Below are 15,453 nucleotides of genomic sequence, written 5' to 3' on the forward strand. Positions count from 1 at the left end.
CGCTTTTAGTCACTTTAATAATTCTGAAAGCAAATATGCCATAAAAGACTTATAAAATGCAATTGAGAATAAAATTGGCTACTTGCTGTTTAAGAAACACTGGCAGCACAAAGAAAAGTAAATGACATCGAGAAATGATTTCAAGACTTCCTACTTTCAAACTATGTATTCATCACTGCTCTCCTAAGAAAGGCGGACTCTGGAACAAAGAACCATGATTAAATTGTTAATAAAGGATCAGTTTCATGCACGATATGCATATTTCTTGGTAAAATTCCCAATCTACCAGTCCCTGTTTTGAGTAACACCCACAAAACCGTGAATGAATCTGAAAAGTAGAAGTACGTTTAGCATTTATGTTAAATCAGAACAATGAATTCAAAGTGGAAAATGCCCAATTAATTTTAATTGATTTTAGAGGCATAACCAAAATGTTTTTAACATGTATTGAGAAGGAAAAACAATTATTTTCTACTTCCATATACAGATTACATTTTATGAGAATACACTGTGTTACCAAATTCAACGGACCTCCAAGAATTGCTCATACAACCCTTTAATTGCTTGCATTCTCTGGCTCTGAACCGTTCTAGAGTGTTGCAAAACCTCTTGTTGCTGTTGAAGTATATTCTACAAATATAAAAGAAAAAAAAAAAAAAAAGCTGTGATGACCATTTGGGTAAAATCTAAAATTTAACAACAACAAAAAAATCTAGATTGAACTTGAATCGTTTTTAAGTAAATATTTTTTTAGTATCTTCTCTTTTATCAAATATCGTGACCTAGTTTACATCGTTTGTGTTTACCAGTAACATACAAAAACACCACGGTGGTCTTGTCTGCTGGTCACTAAGTAGGAAATTTCCTTTCTTAGCAATATTCAAAACATATATCTTATTCTTGTTGATTTCAAAATCCACACACATGATCCTTCCAATAATCCTTCCATGATCTTCCTGTTCCTCCACCAGTGATCTTGTTCTATCCCTACTTAGCCACTCACTTTCAGAGTCATACCTTAGATTTTGTCAGCCCGATAACTGAAACATTTACATGACGTTACTAATAGCAAAGACTTATAGAGGAACTCGGTACAGATACTGTTCTGAACCATTTCAAATAAGCTTATTACAGAGGAGCTCATGTAAATCCTAAAAACAAAAACAAAGACAAAAAACCTATAAGTACTCTCCTTATACTCCCTCTCATAGGTGAGGAAACTGAGGCTCAGAGAAAAGCAATTTGTCCACGGTTTCACAGCTAGCAATTAGGAAATCAGAACTGGATCCCAAACATTATCGTCCCAGCGTCCGGGCTCCTGACCCCTGTACCACACTGTCTGTCCACTTTCCCCAACATTCCACCTCTACGTCCCTGCGTTTGTGGCTCGCTCCCTTTCATACTACAGCTCAGTACCCTAGCGGGATCCGACATCCACTGAATGGAACAGTTTTCATCGTCCCCTGTCTCCACCCTCTGTCCTCATTTTCCCCCTTTCCAGCTAAATCCGTGGCCAATGGTTATACCTACACCCTTGTTTATATACTTCGCCCCCTTCTCACTCTGTCGAGGTGCACGGCTAACCTCAGGCCAACCCTGGAAAATCCAGCTCTCCGGCGGCTCAGACACAACCACGACCATGAGTACTAGTCTCATATAAATTTGGGATTGCTACGACACCAAGCCGCATTGGACCGGAACGTTGCTTGGCAATGATATTTCCCTTGTCCGTTCACTGGCCCACTCTCAGGAAACAGTCCCAGGCCTCCCGCTCTGCCCTCAAAAAGCAACATCTCCTCCACCATCCTTACTCCTAAATGTGATACAGGCCTGTCCGTTAAGGGCGAACCATGCCCTGAACTCAATGACTCGTTCAGGAATGAGCAAACGATTGAAACTAGATTGTTGATAGCAGCCCAGGGGACTTTTCTGCCGGACCTATGGAGAAAGGTTATCTCCGTACACTGGGGTCACTAACCCGGTAGTGAATCTAGGATTGTAAGGTGCTATCACGCTGACCCCGTGGAGAGGGCCTACTAGGAGATGGAGACAGAGCCCAGACGGCACTGCCTGAGCACCTGGTACCCGGACTCATTCAGCTGTACCTGGCGCAAAACTCCCTTTGACTTCTTCAGATAAACCAGGGCATCCCTCTTTTGCACTTTGGCCAACGCCTGTCCCTTGGAACTGCAGGAATCCCAACCAAGAGAGGAAGTAAAGACCAAGGGCTCTTGTGAGTAGGGTGTGGGCCTGTGCCTCTCTGATTTTTCTGAGATCGGGGCCCACACACGTAGCCAGCAATGGAAACAGGACTCTGGCTCAAATCTACAGGTCTGAGGTGCGGCCAGGCTCACCGTTCCTACTTGAGACTCGGTTACAATAGATTAATTATAAAGCTAAGCCTGATACCAACAGCTAGTTTTTCTTCTTCTTCCTTGGCTCTCTGCACATCTATATTCCACTCTCGAAGCAAAGTTAGAAACTGCTGACAGTATTCGTGATAAAGCTTCTGCCTGTAAGACATAATAATGAATAGGGTCATACTTTATATTGTTAAGAGAAAAGCAAACCCATTCAAAACCAAATTGACTGCACGTAAATGTCCTATAAAGGGAGAAGGGGATGATCACAGCTGAAAATTTCTGATGGAAAATAGCAAAATAAAGCGGATGGCTTCCTCTCACTGCTAACTGTCACTCACCGCTAACCGTCTTAAGAGGGATGCTCTCCCGAATGCCTTCACTCTTGAAAACTAAGGGAGATTTATTGCATTATAAATTTTCCCAAAAAAAAAATGCATTTTATCTACAAGGGGTTTTGTTTTTATTTTTTCATTTTCATCCATTTGCTGAATAACACATAGGTCGTGGAATGATAAATAGGTTCAATGAGGGTATCGTATTCACTTATATAACGTAACTCTCCCAAACAGTAATATTTCACTTTTTACCCACTGTGGCACAATAAAGATTTTGTACAAAAGAACAGTGAACCCAATAGGGATACATTTCAAAAATATTCAAATATAAGATTAATCTTTTCTGCATAATTGAATACAGCTAACTGTCGTAAGACGTTTGCCTCTTACTCAGCTCGCATACTCCAAGAACGAATATAATTTTTTCTTATACTAAGAAAGCTCAATTACAATTTGAAAGGAGAAAAAAGGGGTTATCTTTATTGACCTCTAGATAATACATCTCTTTTCAATTAAGGTGTGAACTTACAGGACTAAAGGAACTATTTGCTGAGATACAAATCAAGCCAAACGTATTTTTCAATAGAGACTCCGACGGATAGAGGACGACAGCATTATTTTGAATTAATCTGTAACCACAAATACTAAGAAATTGCACACAGCTTCTGGCTCCAAAAACCAACAACGTTACCTTTGCTCTTCCTGGGCTTTCCAAACACGCTCAATTTTCTGGTTAATGTTTTTGACAGAAGCTCTGGTATCCATCATGCATCTTTTCCTCTTTTCATGAAAAAGGTTTCTAATGTCACCTATATTAAGCATACACTTATTGACATTTAATGCTGAAAATCCTCTTTTGCAGCTTACTCAAGACAACATAGGCAATATTGGTTCAGCAGCACTGGAAAGAAAACTAGCATTTTTTAAAAAGGCCTCACATCAGAAATCAAGATTATTCGCTTCTTTTTTTTCACCTGTGAAATCTTTCAGTTACTGATATCTGAATTCTAATTTGTTTGTTTGTTTGTTTTTGCCTGCACACACCTTTTATTTAACTTATCCTGGAAAAAGAGCTAATAAACAAAAGTTACTATCTCCCAAAATGTGTGAAATAAAAATGGGGGGGGGGGTTTCCTCAATGACAGTCTTTTAATTTTCTCATGAAAAGACCGTTGTACGGGCTGGTCTTTAATAAATTTATAAAATATCCTCCAAATCAAAGGACTCATTGAGATGGATTCTTGTTAAAAGTCGATATATAAAACACACTTTATCATTCTGTTTTAAAAGTGTCCAAAAGGGATACAAATAAATAAATGAAAAGAGAAGAAAGGGGTGTGTGTGTGTGTGTGTGTGTGTGTGTGTGTGTGTGTGTTAATTTAGTCAATGAGGATTTTAAGTATATTTGAGTTAAAAGACCGTGGAGAGTTTAAGGAAATAAAAGAATTTATTCAAAAACACTTCCTAAATACGTTTCTTAGTAAACAAATGGAGTTTTTCTTACAGCCTTTTTAAAAAGCACCTTTGCAATTAGTAAAATTTTTAATATTTCAGAAAACGCTTTCCTAAGCATTTGACTGCGTGTTCTGCATCGGCCATCAATAGCTGTTTTCCAGGGACCGGGAAAAGGCGCACTGTTACACAACCACTTTATATATCCAGTTTGCCACGTAGAATAATCAATGTATGAGACAGCTCACACACCGAGAACCCTGACACCACCGAACAGAGCAAAGCTTTCAAGACGTACCTGCTTGTATGACTGATCCATATAGAGGACTCAAAAATCGACTCAGACTCTTTTATACTAAGAGTCCTGCCCTGTAACCCGGTTAATGTTTAAGTGACATCTGACAGAACAGCTGAAAACTTTTAGGTTTATTGGTTCTGATCACACGTTGCTAGCATGCTGGCAAAGTGGTCTTTAGTTTTCCACTGCACGGTCTATTAGTGTATAAGCATCATGACAAAGACTTATTTTACAGGCTTCAATTTAAACCTCTGTACCAAAGAAAATAAATAGAAAAGTCAAGGAAAATAACTACAATGAGAAAATTAAAAATTGATATTAAAAACCGATGTATCACTCACTCTGGGACACGAAGTGGAAGACAGATTATTTCGTGCCAATTCTCCTAATATCCCCACAGTCCATCAAATGTACCCACGTATAAAATAAAAGCATCACTCTTACCTCACCACTGGCAGCCCCGGTCTCTGCACATCCACAGTAAAAAGGGGAACTAAGGAAATCTATGAAGCCAAATCACGCTAAATACTTAAGGAAAATCCTGTATCTGAGAACAAGGCATTAAATAACAGTGTGGTAGCCCACTGATTAACATCTCTCGTTAATATGTGTTCTATGGCTCAAAACAACTTACTTTCGCTGAAATAGCTCCTAAATCATACCTTCAAATCTTTCCAACATGTTCTGCAATTCATTCCTGTAAAGAAATGACATCAGGTATTTAATTAAGGGTACCTAAAACAGCACGCATGTTTTGGGTGAAATATGTCATGCCAAGGGCTTCACACACTTCACATACTTGTTACCTGAGCCAACCTTTATTTTTCTTAAAGTACCTTACGGGTCAAGGGAAAATTACTTTATTTTTTTTTTTTTTTTAAAGATTTTATTTATTCATTTGAGAGAGAATGAGATAGAGAGAGAGCATGAGAGGGGGGAGGGTCAGAGGGAGAAGCAGACTCCCTGCCGAGCAGGGAGCCCGATGCGGGACTCGATCCCGGGACTCCAGGATCATGACCTGAGCTGAAGGCAGTCGCTTAACCAACTGAGCCACCCAGGCGCCCGGGAAAATTACTTTAAACGCGTTACCCCACATCTGCCAGAAATGTTCCTGCTGGAGGACTTCTTCCCCCGTAGTATTCAGTCAGTGGACTGTTTCCTGCGTTGAAATAGAAGCGGAAAACATTTTAAAATGAAGTGTGGTGGTGGGCACCAAGGAGGGCACGTGATGTGGTGAGCACCGGGTGTTATACGCAACTAAGGAATCACTGAACATTCTGCCACAAACGAATGATGTACTACACGTTGGCTCATTGCATTGAAATCTAAAACAATAAAATGAAGTACGGCATTTTGATCAGTTTTCAGGGAGCAATACCTTCACCGTGGAGTTTTTTAGGCCTCCGTCTCGCAAACAAAAGTTTTCTAAGGCAGACCCAGGAAAGGAAGCCTGCATGTGCAAGGCCAGATGAAACTAGATCGGCGACCAGGACCATGCGATGGAGACGGCGTTACAAGCCTTTCAAGGTTAATGCCAGAGTACCTCACCCAGCAGGTGTGAGATATTTTGGAAAGAAGGACTGCGGGGGAGCAGAAGAGCTGCTATCTAAGCCTCGGTAATCCTGGTCTGGGACAGGAGGATCAAGTGGGCAACCTCCGGTACGTGGAACTGCTTTACACACACACACACACACACACACACACACACACGCAGACAGACACACGCAGACAGACACACAGAGACAGACACACAGACACACAGAGAGACAGAACAGACACACAGAGACAGAGACAGACAGATACACACACACACGAGGATTTTACTGTTTACAACGCTGGGGACTCCAAAGCGGTGACCTGCCCGGCGTGCGCCATCAACAAGCGCGGTATCTGCAAAAGGTGTCAGATAGGCAGTACCTTCAGCCTCTGGCCCCCTCAGCTCTCTTCCCTCTTGTCTCCCAAAGGCATAGGCTGCCCTACCCTGAGCCTCCACCGGGGCCTTCGCAGCTCTGCCCAGGCGCTTCCTGCCAGCCGGCGCCATCCCGAGGAGGTGTCTTCTGAGCTCTCCTGCACGCTGTGAGCACAGACACGCGTTAAGGAAATGGGGGGACACGGTCAGTGAGCGATGCCAGGCGAGGGTCCTCTGCGCGGATCAGAGAGTGCGTGCCCTCGTGTCTCTTGTTGGACCAGGAGGGGACAAAGACGATGGGGACGGTGGACCCCTCCCTCCCCCCGGCCCCCGCCCCTCCCCCCCCCGGCTCCGACCGAGCGCATGCGACCTGCCCCGGGACATCTGAGTGCCAGGACCTTCCGCCGCATTCTGTCGCCCTACGTTGGGACAGAGGCCGTCCCCACCCCTAGGCCCCCCGCGGGACAATGTGCTGGTCCGGAGGCCCAACCGTGGCCGGGACTAACGTTAAGTGTCCCCCTCCGAATGGATGGGGAATAAACCGTTCTGCCCCTGTCCGGACCTGTCCGGGGACCGTCAGGTCCAGGGCGGCTCCTCGACACGCCATCTGGACCCCAGGACGACCTCCGGGGACCAAACTGTCCTGCCGGGTGGCCGGGCAGGAGGGACAGACGCAGACGGACCCTCCTCACCAGCTGTGACCCTCCCAGGAAGTGGGGCGGGGACCGTCGGACCCGCCCGCTGCCCTGCCGGCCCCGCGGGCCCTGCCAGCCCCGCCCTCGGGGGCCTCGTCGTGTCCTGCCGCTTAACCAACTGAGCCACCCAGGCGCCCTCGTCGTGTCCTGCCGGAGCCCCCGACGACCCCGTGGGGACATCCCCTCAGAGGCCAGCCCAGCCGCCGCTGCCCCACACCCTGGCCCCCTCACGTCTGAGGAGACCCCCATGGCCACACAGTGCCGCCGGGCCCGCCTCCCCTAGCCGCCTGGGCCTCCCTGAGGGTCCCCTATGCCCCACCCCCATCCTCTGTCTCTCTGTCCCTCCCTCCATCCCTCCATCTGCACAGCGACCTCCACACCACGTCCTCCGCGACGCTCCTCTGAGGGCCTCGCGCCGGAGAGGAGCTCGCCAGCCTCGCCTGGGCGGGAGCGTTACTGATTGGCCGGCGCAGCGCGCATGCGGGAGGCGGGACCTCGGCCGAGACACGCCCCCTGGACCAACTGCGCCTCCGGGCGCGCTGGTGCCGAGCATCGACCATCGACCATCGAGCATCGAGCATCGAGCATCGAGCATCGAGCATCGAGGCCCCGGCTGGGCGGCTCCGGGTCTACCATATTCAAGGACGTTTCACGGGTCCTCTTCCTGGGAAATCACAAAAGGATACGGGAGTGTGGAACACGTAGGTGCTCAAGCCTCCACCTTCCCGACGTGGGACACTTGTAACAGTTCCTACTCAGTCTCCTCCCGGGGGGGGGGGGGGGGGCCCTTCCCACCCACCGCTTCCGCTCGCAGAGGAATCGCCATCCTGCTGCGTGTCCTGCGTAAACCAACCCCCTCCGTTTTCTAGGGTTTGTTTTCTGGTTGGTTGGCTGGTCGGCTGGTTGGTTTTTGTTTTGTCTTAGAGACCCGTGTGTGTATCCTTGACTGTCCTGGCCTCCTGCTGTGTTGCCCGGGGAGTACAATAAACTGTATCGCCTTCTGCCTAGTGTTCCGCCGCTTCCTTTTCCACCCAACGTTGCGCCCTGACAGCGCCTGGACTATTCCGCAGAGCCGTCCTGCTGTCGTCTGCCCTGTTGTAGCACACACCGTTGTGGAACCACTCCTCCATTCGTTCATCCGTTGTCTTGTCCGTGGACGTGTGGATACCTTCCACTGGAGAGCCCTTACGAGCAGTGACGCTAGCAATATTCCAGTGTCTGGCATACGTGCGATTGTGTTTTGCGGCGTTTAAAGGAGCCCAAGAGTTAGAGGAGTCCCACCAGCAGTGCACAGTGGTTCCTACTTCTCCACTTGCTTTTTTCCTCCCACGGAAAAAATAATTGTACCATCCTCCTTTATTGAATGGTGCATGCTTTCCCCGCTATCAGCCGTGCCGTGTCTGTCATATGTCAACTTTCTCCATGTCCCTGATTCTGCTTCTCTATTCCACCAGTCACTTCATTTATCCTGTGCCAAAACCACAGCTTGTGGTAGAATGAAGGTTCTAAGTCAGATCTGTCTAACTCTGAATCCTCGGAGATTAGCTTACACTATGATGCCTGAGATCCTTCGGTGATTCCTCAGAGCCTCCACAAGAGGGTCTACCCTACATATGAGGACCCTTAGCATCTTGCCTGGTTTGACTCCCCTCTTATGCTCTCCATCCAGAGCTTCTTGCAGTTTCCTCAAGCACGCCATTGCTGTTTCCTGCCACTGGGCCTTTGAACAAGCTCAACCAACTTCTCTGTCGAGTCTCGGTTGACACTCCTTCCTTTGCCTGTCACTGTGACTTGTGTCGCCTCTCTCCTCTCACGGCGCTGTGATCCAATCATCTGTGTGCTAATGAGACTGCACTCTTTTGCCTCACTTTGACCATGCGGGAAACCTGTATAATTCTACCAACCAGATTCGGAGCTTGCAATTCATACTGGTCACTGTTTGCCCATAAACAAAAACAACATTTCTGTGAGCTTTACTGCCCTTTGAAAGTATACATACCCCCGACTCATTTAATTATCTTAATAACCCTCTGGAAGGTGAATTAGTGTAAGGCCAGTTTATAATTTAAGAGGACAAGGATCAAAGGGTAGAAATGCTCACCCAAGTTTGCTGAGCTGCACAGTAGAGCTAGGACCAGACCTTTGGTATTTTGACCCATTGCTCTCCCCCGGCCCTTGCCTGTCACTGTTCAGTGTCACTTTGCTGCTCTGGGAATAAACCACATCTTCAGCTGTAAATCGTGATCTCTAGCAGTGTCTGTCTCTTCCAGTAATACAGAAAATGGTTTGAAGAGTGTCGCTGTAGACGTGGAAGTCCTTTTACAAGGTGGTTGTTTTCGATGTAGAGTTCAAAACAAGTTAATCGAGGAAGGTACTCTCTCTGACATTTTGGAGCGCACCTAAACGTTATGAAATGACAAACCCATTGAAGAGTTCGTGCAGACCAGACCAGGTGACAAGGAAAAGGGGTTATCCTCGGTAGAGCAAAGATCAGTAGCTCAACAACTGCTTTCAGGTCCCAAATTTTCAGGGACATGCTGATTCTTTATGGCTGGCACGAGGACGGGAATCTGAATTTGTAAGAAGCTCCCACAAGGGATTTGGGTAATTAATAAAGACAGCGTAAGGTAAGTGCTGTGGTGGGTCCTGTACGTACCTAAGCATTCCATCCTTCACCCTTTCATCCTTACTAACAGAACCTTGACCCCGTTGCATATAGAGGTGAGCACATGGCCCAGTCCAGCTCCTGGGCTGGCCATGATACTTGTCCCAGATGACCCTGGTGGCATTCCTGGGAGAGCTTCATGAACTGGAAAGACGCAGCTGGTTTCCCCCTTTGAGCTTTCCCCCTTGTCTTGCCAGCAATGCAGATCCAATGCCTGTGTCCTTGGAGACAAAAGCCACAGTTAAGGATAGAGGGACAAGAAGAAAGAAGATCCTGGCTCCTTGAGCTGTGGTACCAGCCCTGAAGTATGGATTCCTACTGTGTGTTAAAAATGCAGTAAAATGCAATTCATAATGATAGAGCAGTACGTACCTGAAATTTATTTTTACCCAACTCGTATCAGGTGTGGTAGACTATTACTGCAACATTTAAACCCAAACATGTATAATGACTCAAAAGTACTTCGTTTAGGGCGCCTGGGTGGCTCAGTCGTTGGGCGTCTGCCTTCGGCTCGGGTCGTGATCCCGGGGTCCTGGGATCGAGCCCCGCATCGGGCTCCCTGCTCGGCGGGAAGCCTGCTTCTCCCTCTCCCGCTCCCCCTGCTTGTGTTCCCTCTCTCGCTGTGTCTCTCTCTGTCAAATAAATAAATAAAATCTTAAAAAAAAAAAAAAAAAAACTACTTCGTTTATTTCTCCTGTAACATTTCCGGGAAAGTGAATATGTCCTCCTGGTGGGCATTATCCATGCACTTCTACAGGGACCCAGAGGCGGTCTGCTTTGCAGTTTGCTAGAAGGGGAAAAGAGCAGAGAGGTGCACCCGGTATGAGGTTTTTACGAGTTAGGTCTGGCAGCGGCACACATCATTTCCGCTGACATCCCGTTGCCTAGATCTCAGCCACACAGCATATCCAACAGCAAGGAAAGCTGGGAAATGATGCCTAGGTTGGGGGCCCAGGAAGAAGAGGCACGCAAGGGTTTAGGTGGTGAGCTGAAAGTCCCTGCAACCTGTGCCTTTCTAAAATTAATGTAAAACTTGACTACATTGGGTTTTCTTAAAGGGAAACTCACAAAAATGCTCAAAGCATGAACTGAAAGTCCAGCACGAAATTAAACGAGGCTGTCCCACTTAGGGACTGTGAGACACTGAACTAATTTCTTGACTTCTCTAAGCCTCGCTGACTTTCTCACTACCTTAAAGGCATAACGATAGTATTTGTCTCATAATATTTTGGATGAAATTAAGCAAAATAAAGCATAAAAACCCTTATGGGCGCTCAGTGATATAAAGCGAGCACTCAAATATTAATAACAGTATAATGATATTAATGTTCATAATTAATTCTATATAATTGTGATTATGTTAAAATAATTATTATATTGCCATCATTATGGCCACTCTTTTAGTCACTGGTACGCAATTTCCTGAATATGCAACAGTGAATGCAAACTAGTGCCCGCTATATATTTCAAAGCATAAAAAAATGAATTATTTTCATCATCAGGATTAAATATAACATTTCATTAACAAAGGTGGGTTTGGGACGGGAAATATATATTTCAAGTATACGAATTATTTAGGGTACGTCAAATGTCACAAGGGCATTCTTATTCTTTAAGGCAGTATTTCTCCAAAAGAAGTCAGAGAAGACGATAGATGTTTGAATAAAAGCAAAAAAAAAACCTATGTGCAGTCTGGTTGACCCCTCTCTTCTTTTTTTCCTTCCACTCTCTTTGTTCTCCTTTGGCCTCCATAACTGCATACTCTCCTGTTACCCGCTTTCATTCTGGAAATTTCTTTTTTTTTTAAAGAAATTCAACTCATGTCTTTTATTAAAGGTTCTCATCTGACAAATATCAGTAAAGCTGTCCATTAAACTGTAAATAACTTTTTAAGTACAAAAATAGGCAGGTGATTTTATAATCTAAAAAAAGATTTTACATTTTCTTTTTTTTTTTTTTATTTCATTTTATTATGTTAGGCTAGTCACCATACAGTACATCATTAGTTTTTCATGTGGTGATCCACGATCCATTGTTTTCGTATAACACCCAGTGCTCCGTGCAGTACGTGCCCTCCTTAATGCCCATCACCGGGCTAGCCCATCCCCCCACCCCCCTCCCCTCTAAAACTCTCAGTTTGTTTCTCAGAGTCCATAGTCTCTCGTGGTTTGGCCCCCCCCCCCCCGCCGATTCCCCCCCCTTCATTTTTCCCTTCCTTCTCCTAATGTCCTCCATGCTATTCCTTATGTTCCACAAATAAGTGAAACCATATGATAATTGTCTTTCTCTGCTTGACTTATTTCATTTAGCAGAATCTCCTCCAGTCCCATCCATGTGGATGTAAAAGTTGGGTATTCACCCTTTCTGATGGCTGAGTAATATTCCATTTGTATATATGGACCACATCTTCTTTACCCATTCATCTGTTGAAGGGCATCTCGGCTCTTTCCACAGTTTGGCTATGGCGGACATTGCTGCTGTGAACATTGGGGTGCATATGGCCCTTCTTTTCACTACATCTGTGTCTTTGGGGTAAACACCCGGGAGTGCAATTGCTGGGTCATAGGGTAGCTCTATTTTCAATTTTTTGAGGAACCTCCACACTGTTTTCCAAAGTGGCTGTACCAACCTGGGATCTGCATTTTAAATAAATGCTCCCGGTTGATCTCAACCCCACTAAAGTTGGAACCACTGTATTTGTCAAGGAGGACCTGACTGTCATCAACAATGGCAGCTCAACATCTCCATCTGGTGGCTTCATAACACCACTGTGTTTTGCAAATGCAGTCCATGGTTGTTAGAAAACTATTAAAAATCTGAAAAACAGGAAGGAAATAGGAACAAAGGACACGAGTGGAGTATCTGCTCCATGAATAACCAAGACTGAGTTGTAACATCTTTTTTTTTTTTTTTAATTTTATTTTATCATGGTACGTTAGTCACCATACAGTACATCATTAGTTTTTGGTGTGGTGATCCACGATTCATTGTTTTCGTATGACACCCAGTGCTCCGTGCAGTACGTGCCCTCCTTAATACCCATCTTTTGGCTTTTCTTTTTTTTTTCTTTTTTTTTTTTTTAAAGATTTTTTATTTATTTATTTGAGAGAGAATGAGAGACAGAGAGCACGAGAGGGAAGAGGGTCAGAGGGAGAAGCAGACCCCCCGCTGAGCAGGGAGCCCGATGCGGGACTCGATCCTGGGACTCCAGGATCACGACCTGAGCCGAAGGCAGTCGCTTAACCAACTGAGCCACCCAGGCGCCCCATCTTTTGGCTTTTCTAACACCAAACTTGAACTTGTCTGTATTAAACGTTTAAGGGGAAATCAAACTGATGCATCTCAATTGTCATCCGACTACACAAAAACACAGGTATTGGATGAATCCTATCTCTAGATCATTACACCACGTTTTGATTTCTTACAGTGGTGCCAGGAAGATTTCATGAATTTTCAAATTATCCTCCCAGAGGTTAGCTAATAAAGAACATTCCACTTTCCGAAAATAATTTAATACAGAGCACTCTTAGTTAAGTTCTACTGTTAAGTCTTTCTTCTAATTATAAAAGCAATAAATATTCATGGTAGAATAATTTTTACAAAATATAAAATCTACGGAGGAAGTGAAATTCATACTTCATTCCACTACCGAGACACACTATACAGTTTGAAATTGGGGGATACTATCTGCTTCCGTCCTTCTCCCTTCCTCTCTCTCCCTCTTCCCCGTATATTAGTTTCTTTTAACGTTTCACTTTTTTGTACCGGCCTTAATTTGCTACCAGCTCTGGGGTTTCTTTTTTTTTCCCTGTTTTTAATCACGCATTTTACTTCTTTCATCTAAGATTTGGAAGCAAAGCTTCAATATTTTATTCAGTGCAATCCCACTTTCATACTGACTACTTCAAGTTAACAGGTTAATGCTAAGCCAATGATTTATGTTTTACTTCTAATTCCCTTCCTTATACTGCTCAGCATTTCATTGGCTCTTGTAAGCACACCAGTGTGTTGGGTGAGGGATGGCTGACGATGCCCGTCCAATGGGGGCGGGGGAGGGGTAAGGATAGCCTCTTCAACAGGTGCCTCTGGGACAATGGTATATCCACATACAAATGAATGAAATTGGACCCTATATTCACACCATACACAGAAAGCCTAAATATAAGAGCTAAAATTATAAAAGTCTTAGAATACAACATAGTAGTAAACCTTTGTGACCTTGGATTTCTTAAATATTAGACCAAAAGCAACAAAAGAAAAAAAAAATAGGTAAGTTGGCCTTCATCAAAACGAAAGTCTTTTTGCATTAAAAGACACTATTGAGAGAGAGAGAAAAAATATCCTACAAGATGGGAGAAAACATTGGCAAATCATATGTCTAGGGAGAGTCTAGTAACCAGATTATGTAAAGAACCCTTACAACTCCAACCAAATGGCCAAGCAAACAATAAAAACGGGAGAGGGATCTGAATACATATTTCTCCAAGGAAGATATACAAATGGCCATCAGTCACATGATAATATGCTCAACATTACTCGTCATTGGGAATTGCAAATCAAAACCTAACAATAGCTGCTAACACCCATTAGGATGTCTAACATTAGGGGGAAAATAACAAATTGCTGTTGAGAATGTGGGGAAGTTGGAAGCCTTATACGCTGCTGGTGGGAATTTAAAATGGTACAGCCACTGCTAAAAACAGTTTGGTGAGGGGCGCCTGGGTGGCTCAGTCGGTTAAGCATCTGCCTTTGGCTCAGGTCGTGATCTCGGGGTCCTGGGATCGAGCCCCGTGGTGGGCTCCCTGCTCGGTGGGGAGCCTGCTTCTCCCTCCCTCTCTCTCTCTCTGCATCTCCCCCTGCTTGTGCTCGTGCTCTCTCTCTCTCTGTCTGTCTGCATCTCCCCCTGCTTGTGCTCGTGCTCTCTCTCTCTTTCAAATAAGTAAAATAAAATCTTTAAAAAAATAAAAAGAAGCAAAAACAGTTTGCTGGTTCCTCAAAAGCTTAAACATATAATTAGCCTATGATGCAGCAGAGATATCCCCACCCCACCCCCCAATTTAAAACAGGCATTCAAAAAACACATGAACATGTATGTTCATAGTAGCACTATTCAAAACAGCCCAAAGTGGAGGCAACCCAAATTTCTATCAACAGACGAATGGGATAAACCTAAGGTGGAATATCCATACGACAGAATATTATGCAGACATAAAAGGGAATGTTGCAATGTAGATGGACTTTAAAATCATTATTCTATGTATAAAAAGCCACACACAAAAGGTTACATATTGTGTGATTCCATTCATATGAAATATTCAGAATAAGCCAAGCCGTAAGGACAGAAAGTAGATTTGTGGTTGCCAGGGGTTGGGGGCAGGTGGGAGTGAGGAGTGACTGGGTATAAGATGGGTATAAGATTTCCTTTAGAACTTATGAAAATGTTTTGTTAAGAAGCTAGAGGTGACGGTTTCACAACATTGCAAATTTACTTAATGGCACTGGATGGTATACTTTAATTTTTTCTTTTTTTGCTTTAACTTGTTTTTTCTAAATTTTATTTTATTATGTTATATTAGTCACCATACAACACATCATTAGTTTTTGATGTAGTGATCCACGATTCATTGTTTTCGTATAACACCCAGCGCTCCGTGCAGTACGTGCCCTCCTTAATGCCCACCACCGGGCTAGCCCATCTCCCTACCCCCCTCCCCTCTAAAACCCTCAGTTTGTTTC

General features: G+C 44.5%; 1 protein-coding gene across 4 annotated transcripts in view; it reads right to left on the bottom strand.

Moving 5' to 3' along the window:
• Positions 1-401: 401 nt before the first annotated feature.
• Positions 402-15,453, bottom strand: part of LOC118527140 (synaptonemal complex protein 3-like) — a 59,126-nt gene continuing 44,074 nt past the window's right edge. For 3 of the 4 annotated variants that reach the window (XM_078065298.1, XM_078065297.1, XM_078065296.1), the window contains 7 exons: positions 6,429-6,522; positions 6,273-6,338; positions 5,538-5,607; positions 5,111-5,145; positions 3,390-3,507; positions 2,414-2,513; positions 402-630 (listed from right to left, as the gene is read on the bottom strand). In XM_078065298.1, coding sequence (XP_077921424.1) covers positions 523-630; positions 2,414-2,513; positions 3,390-3,507; positions 5,111-5,145; positions 5,538-5,607; positions 6,273-6,338; positions 6,429-6,522 — 591 coding nt within the window. In that variant the 3' untranslated portion in view covers positions 402-522. The remainder of the gene's footprint in view (positions 631-2,413; positions 2,514-3,389; positions 3,508-5,110; positions 5,146-5,537; positions 5,608-6,272; positions 6,339-6,428; positions 6,523-15,453) is intronic. The other variant, XM_078065299.1, reaches the window with a different exon arrangement.

Source organism: Halichoerus grypus, chromosome X (genome assembly GCF_964656455.1).
Source record: "Halichoerus grypus chromosome X, mHalGry1.hap1.1, whole genome shotgun sequence".
NCBI classification, from domain to species: Eukaryota; Metazoa; Chordata; class Mammalia; order Carnivora; family Phocidae; genus Halichoerus; species Halichoerus grypus.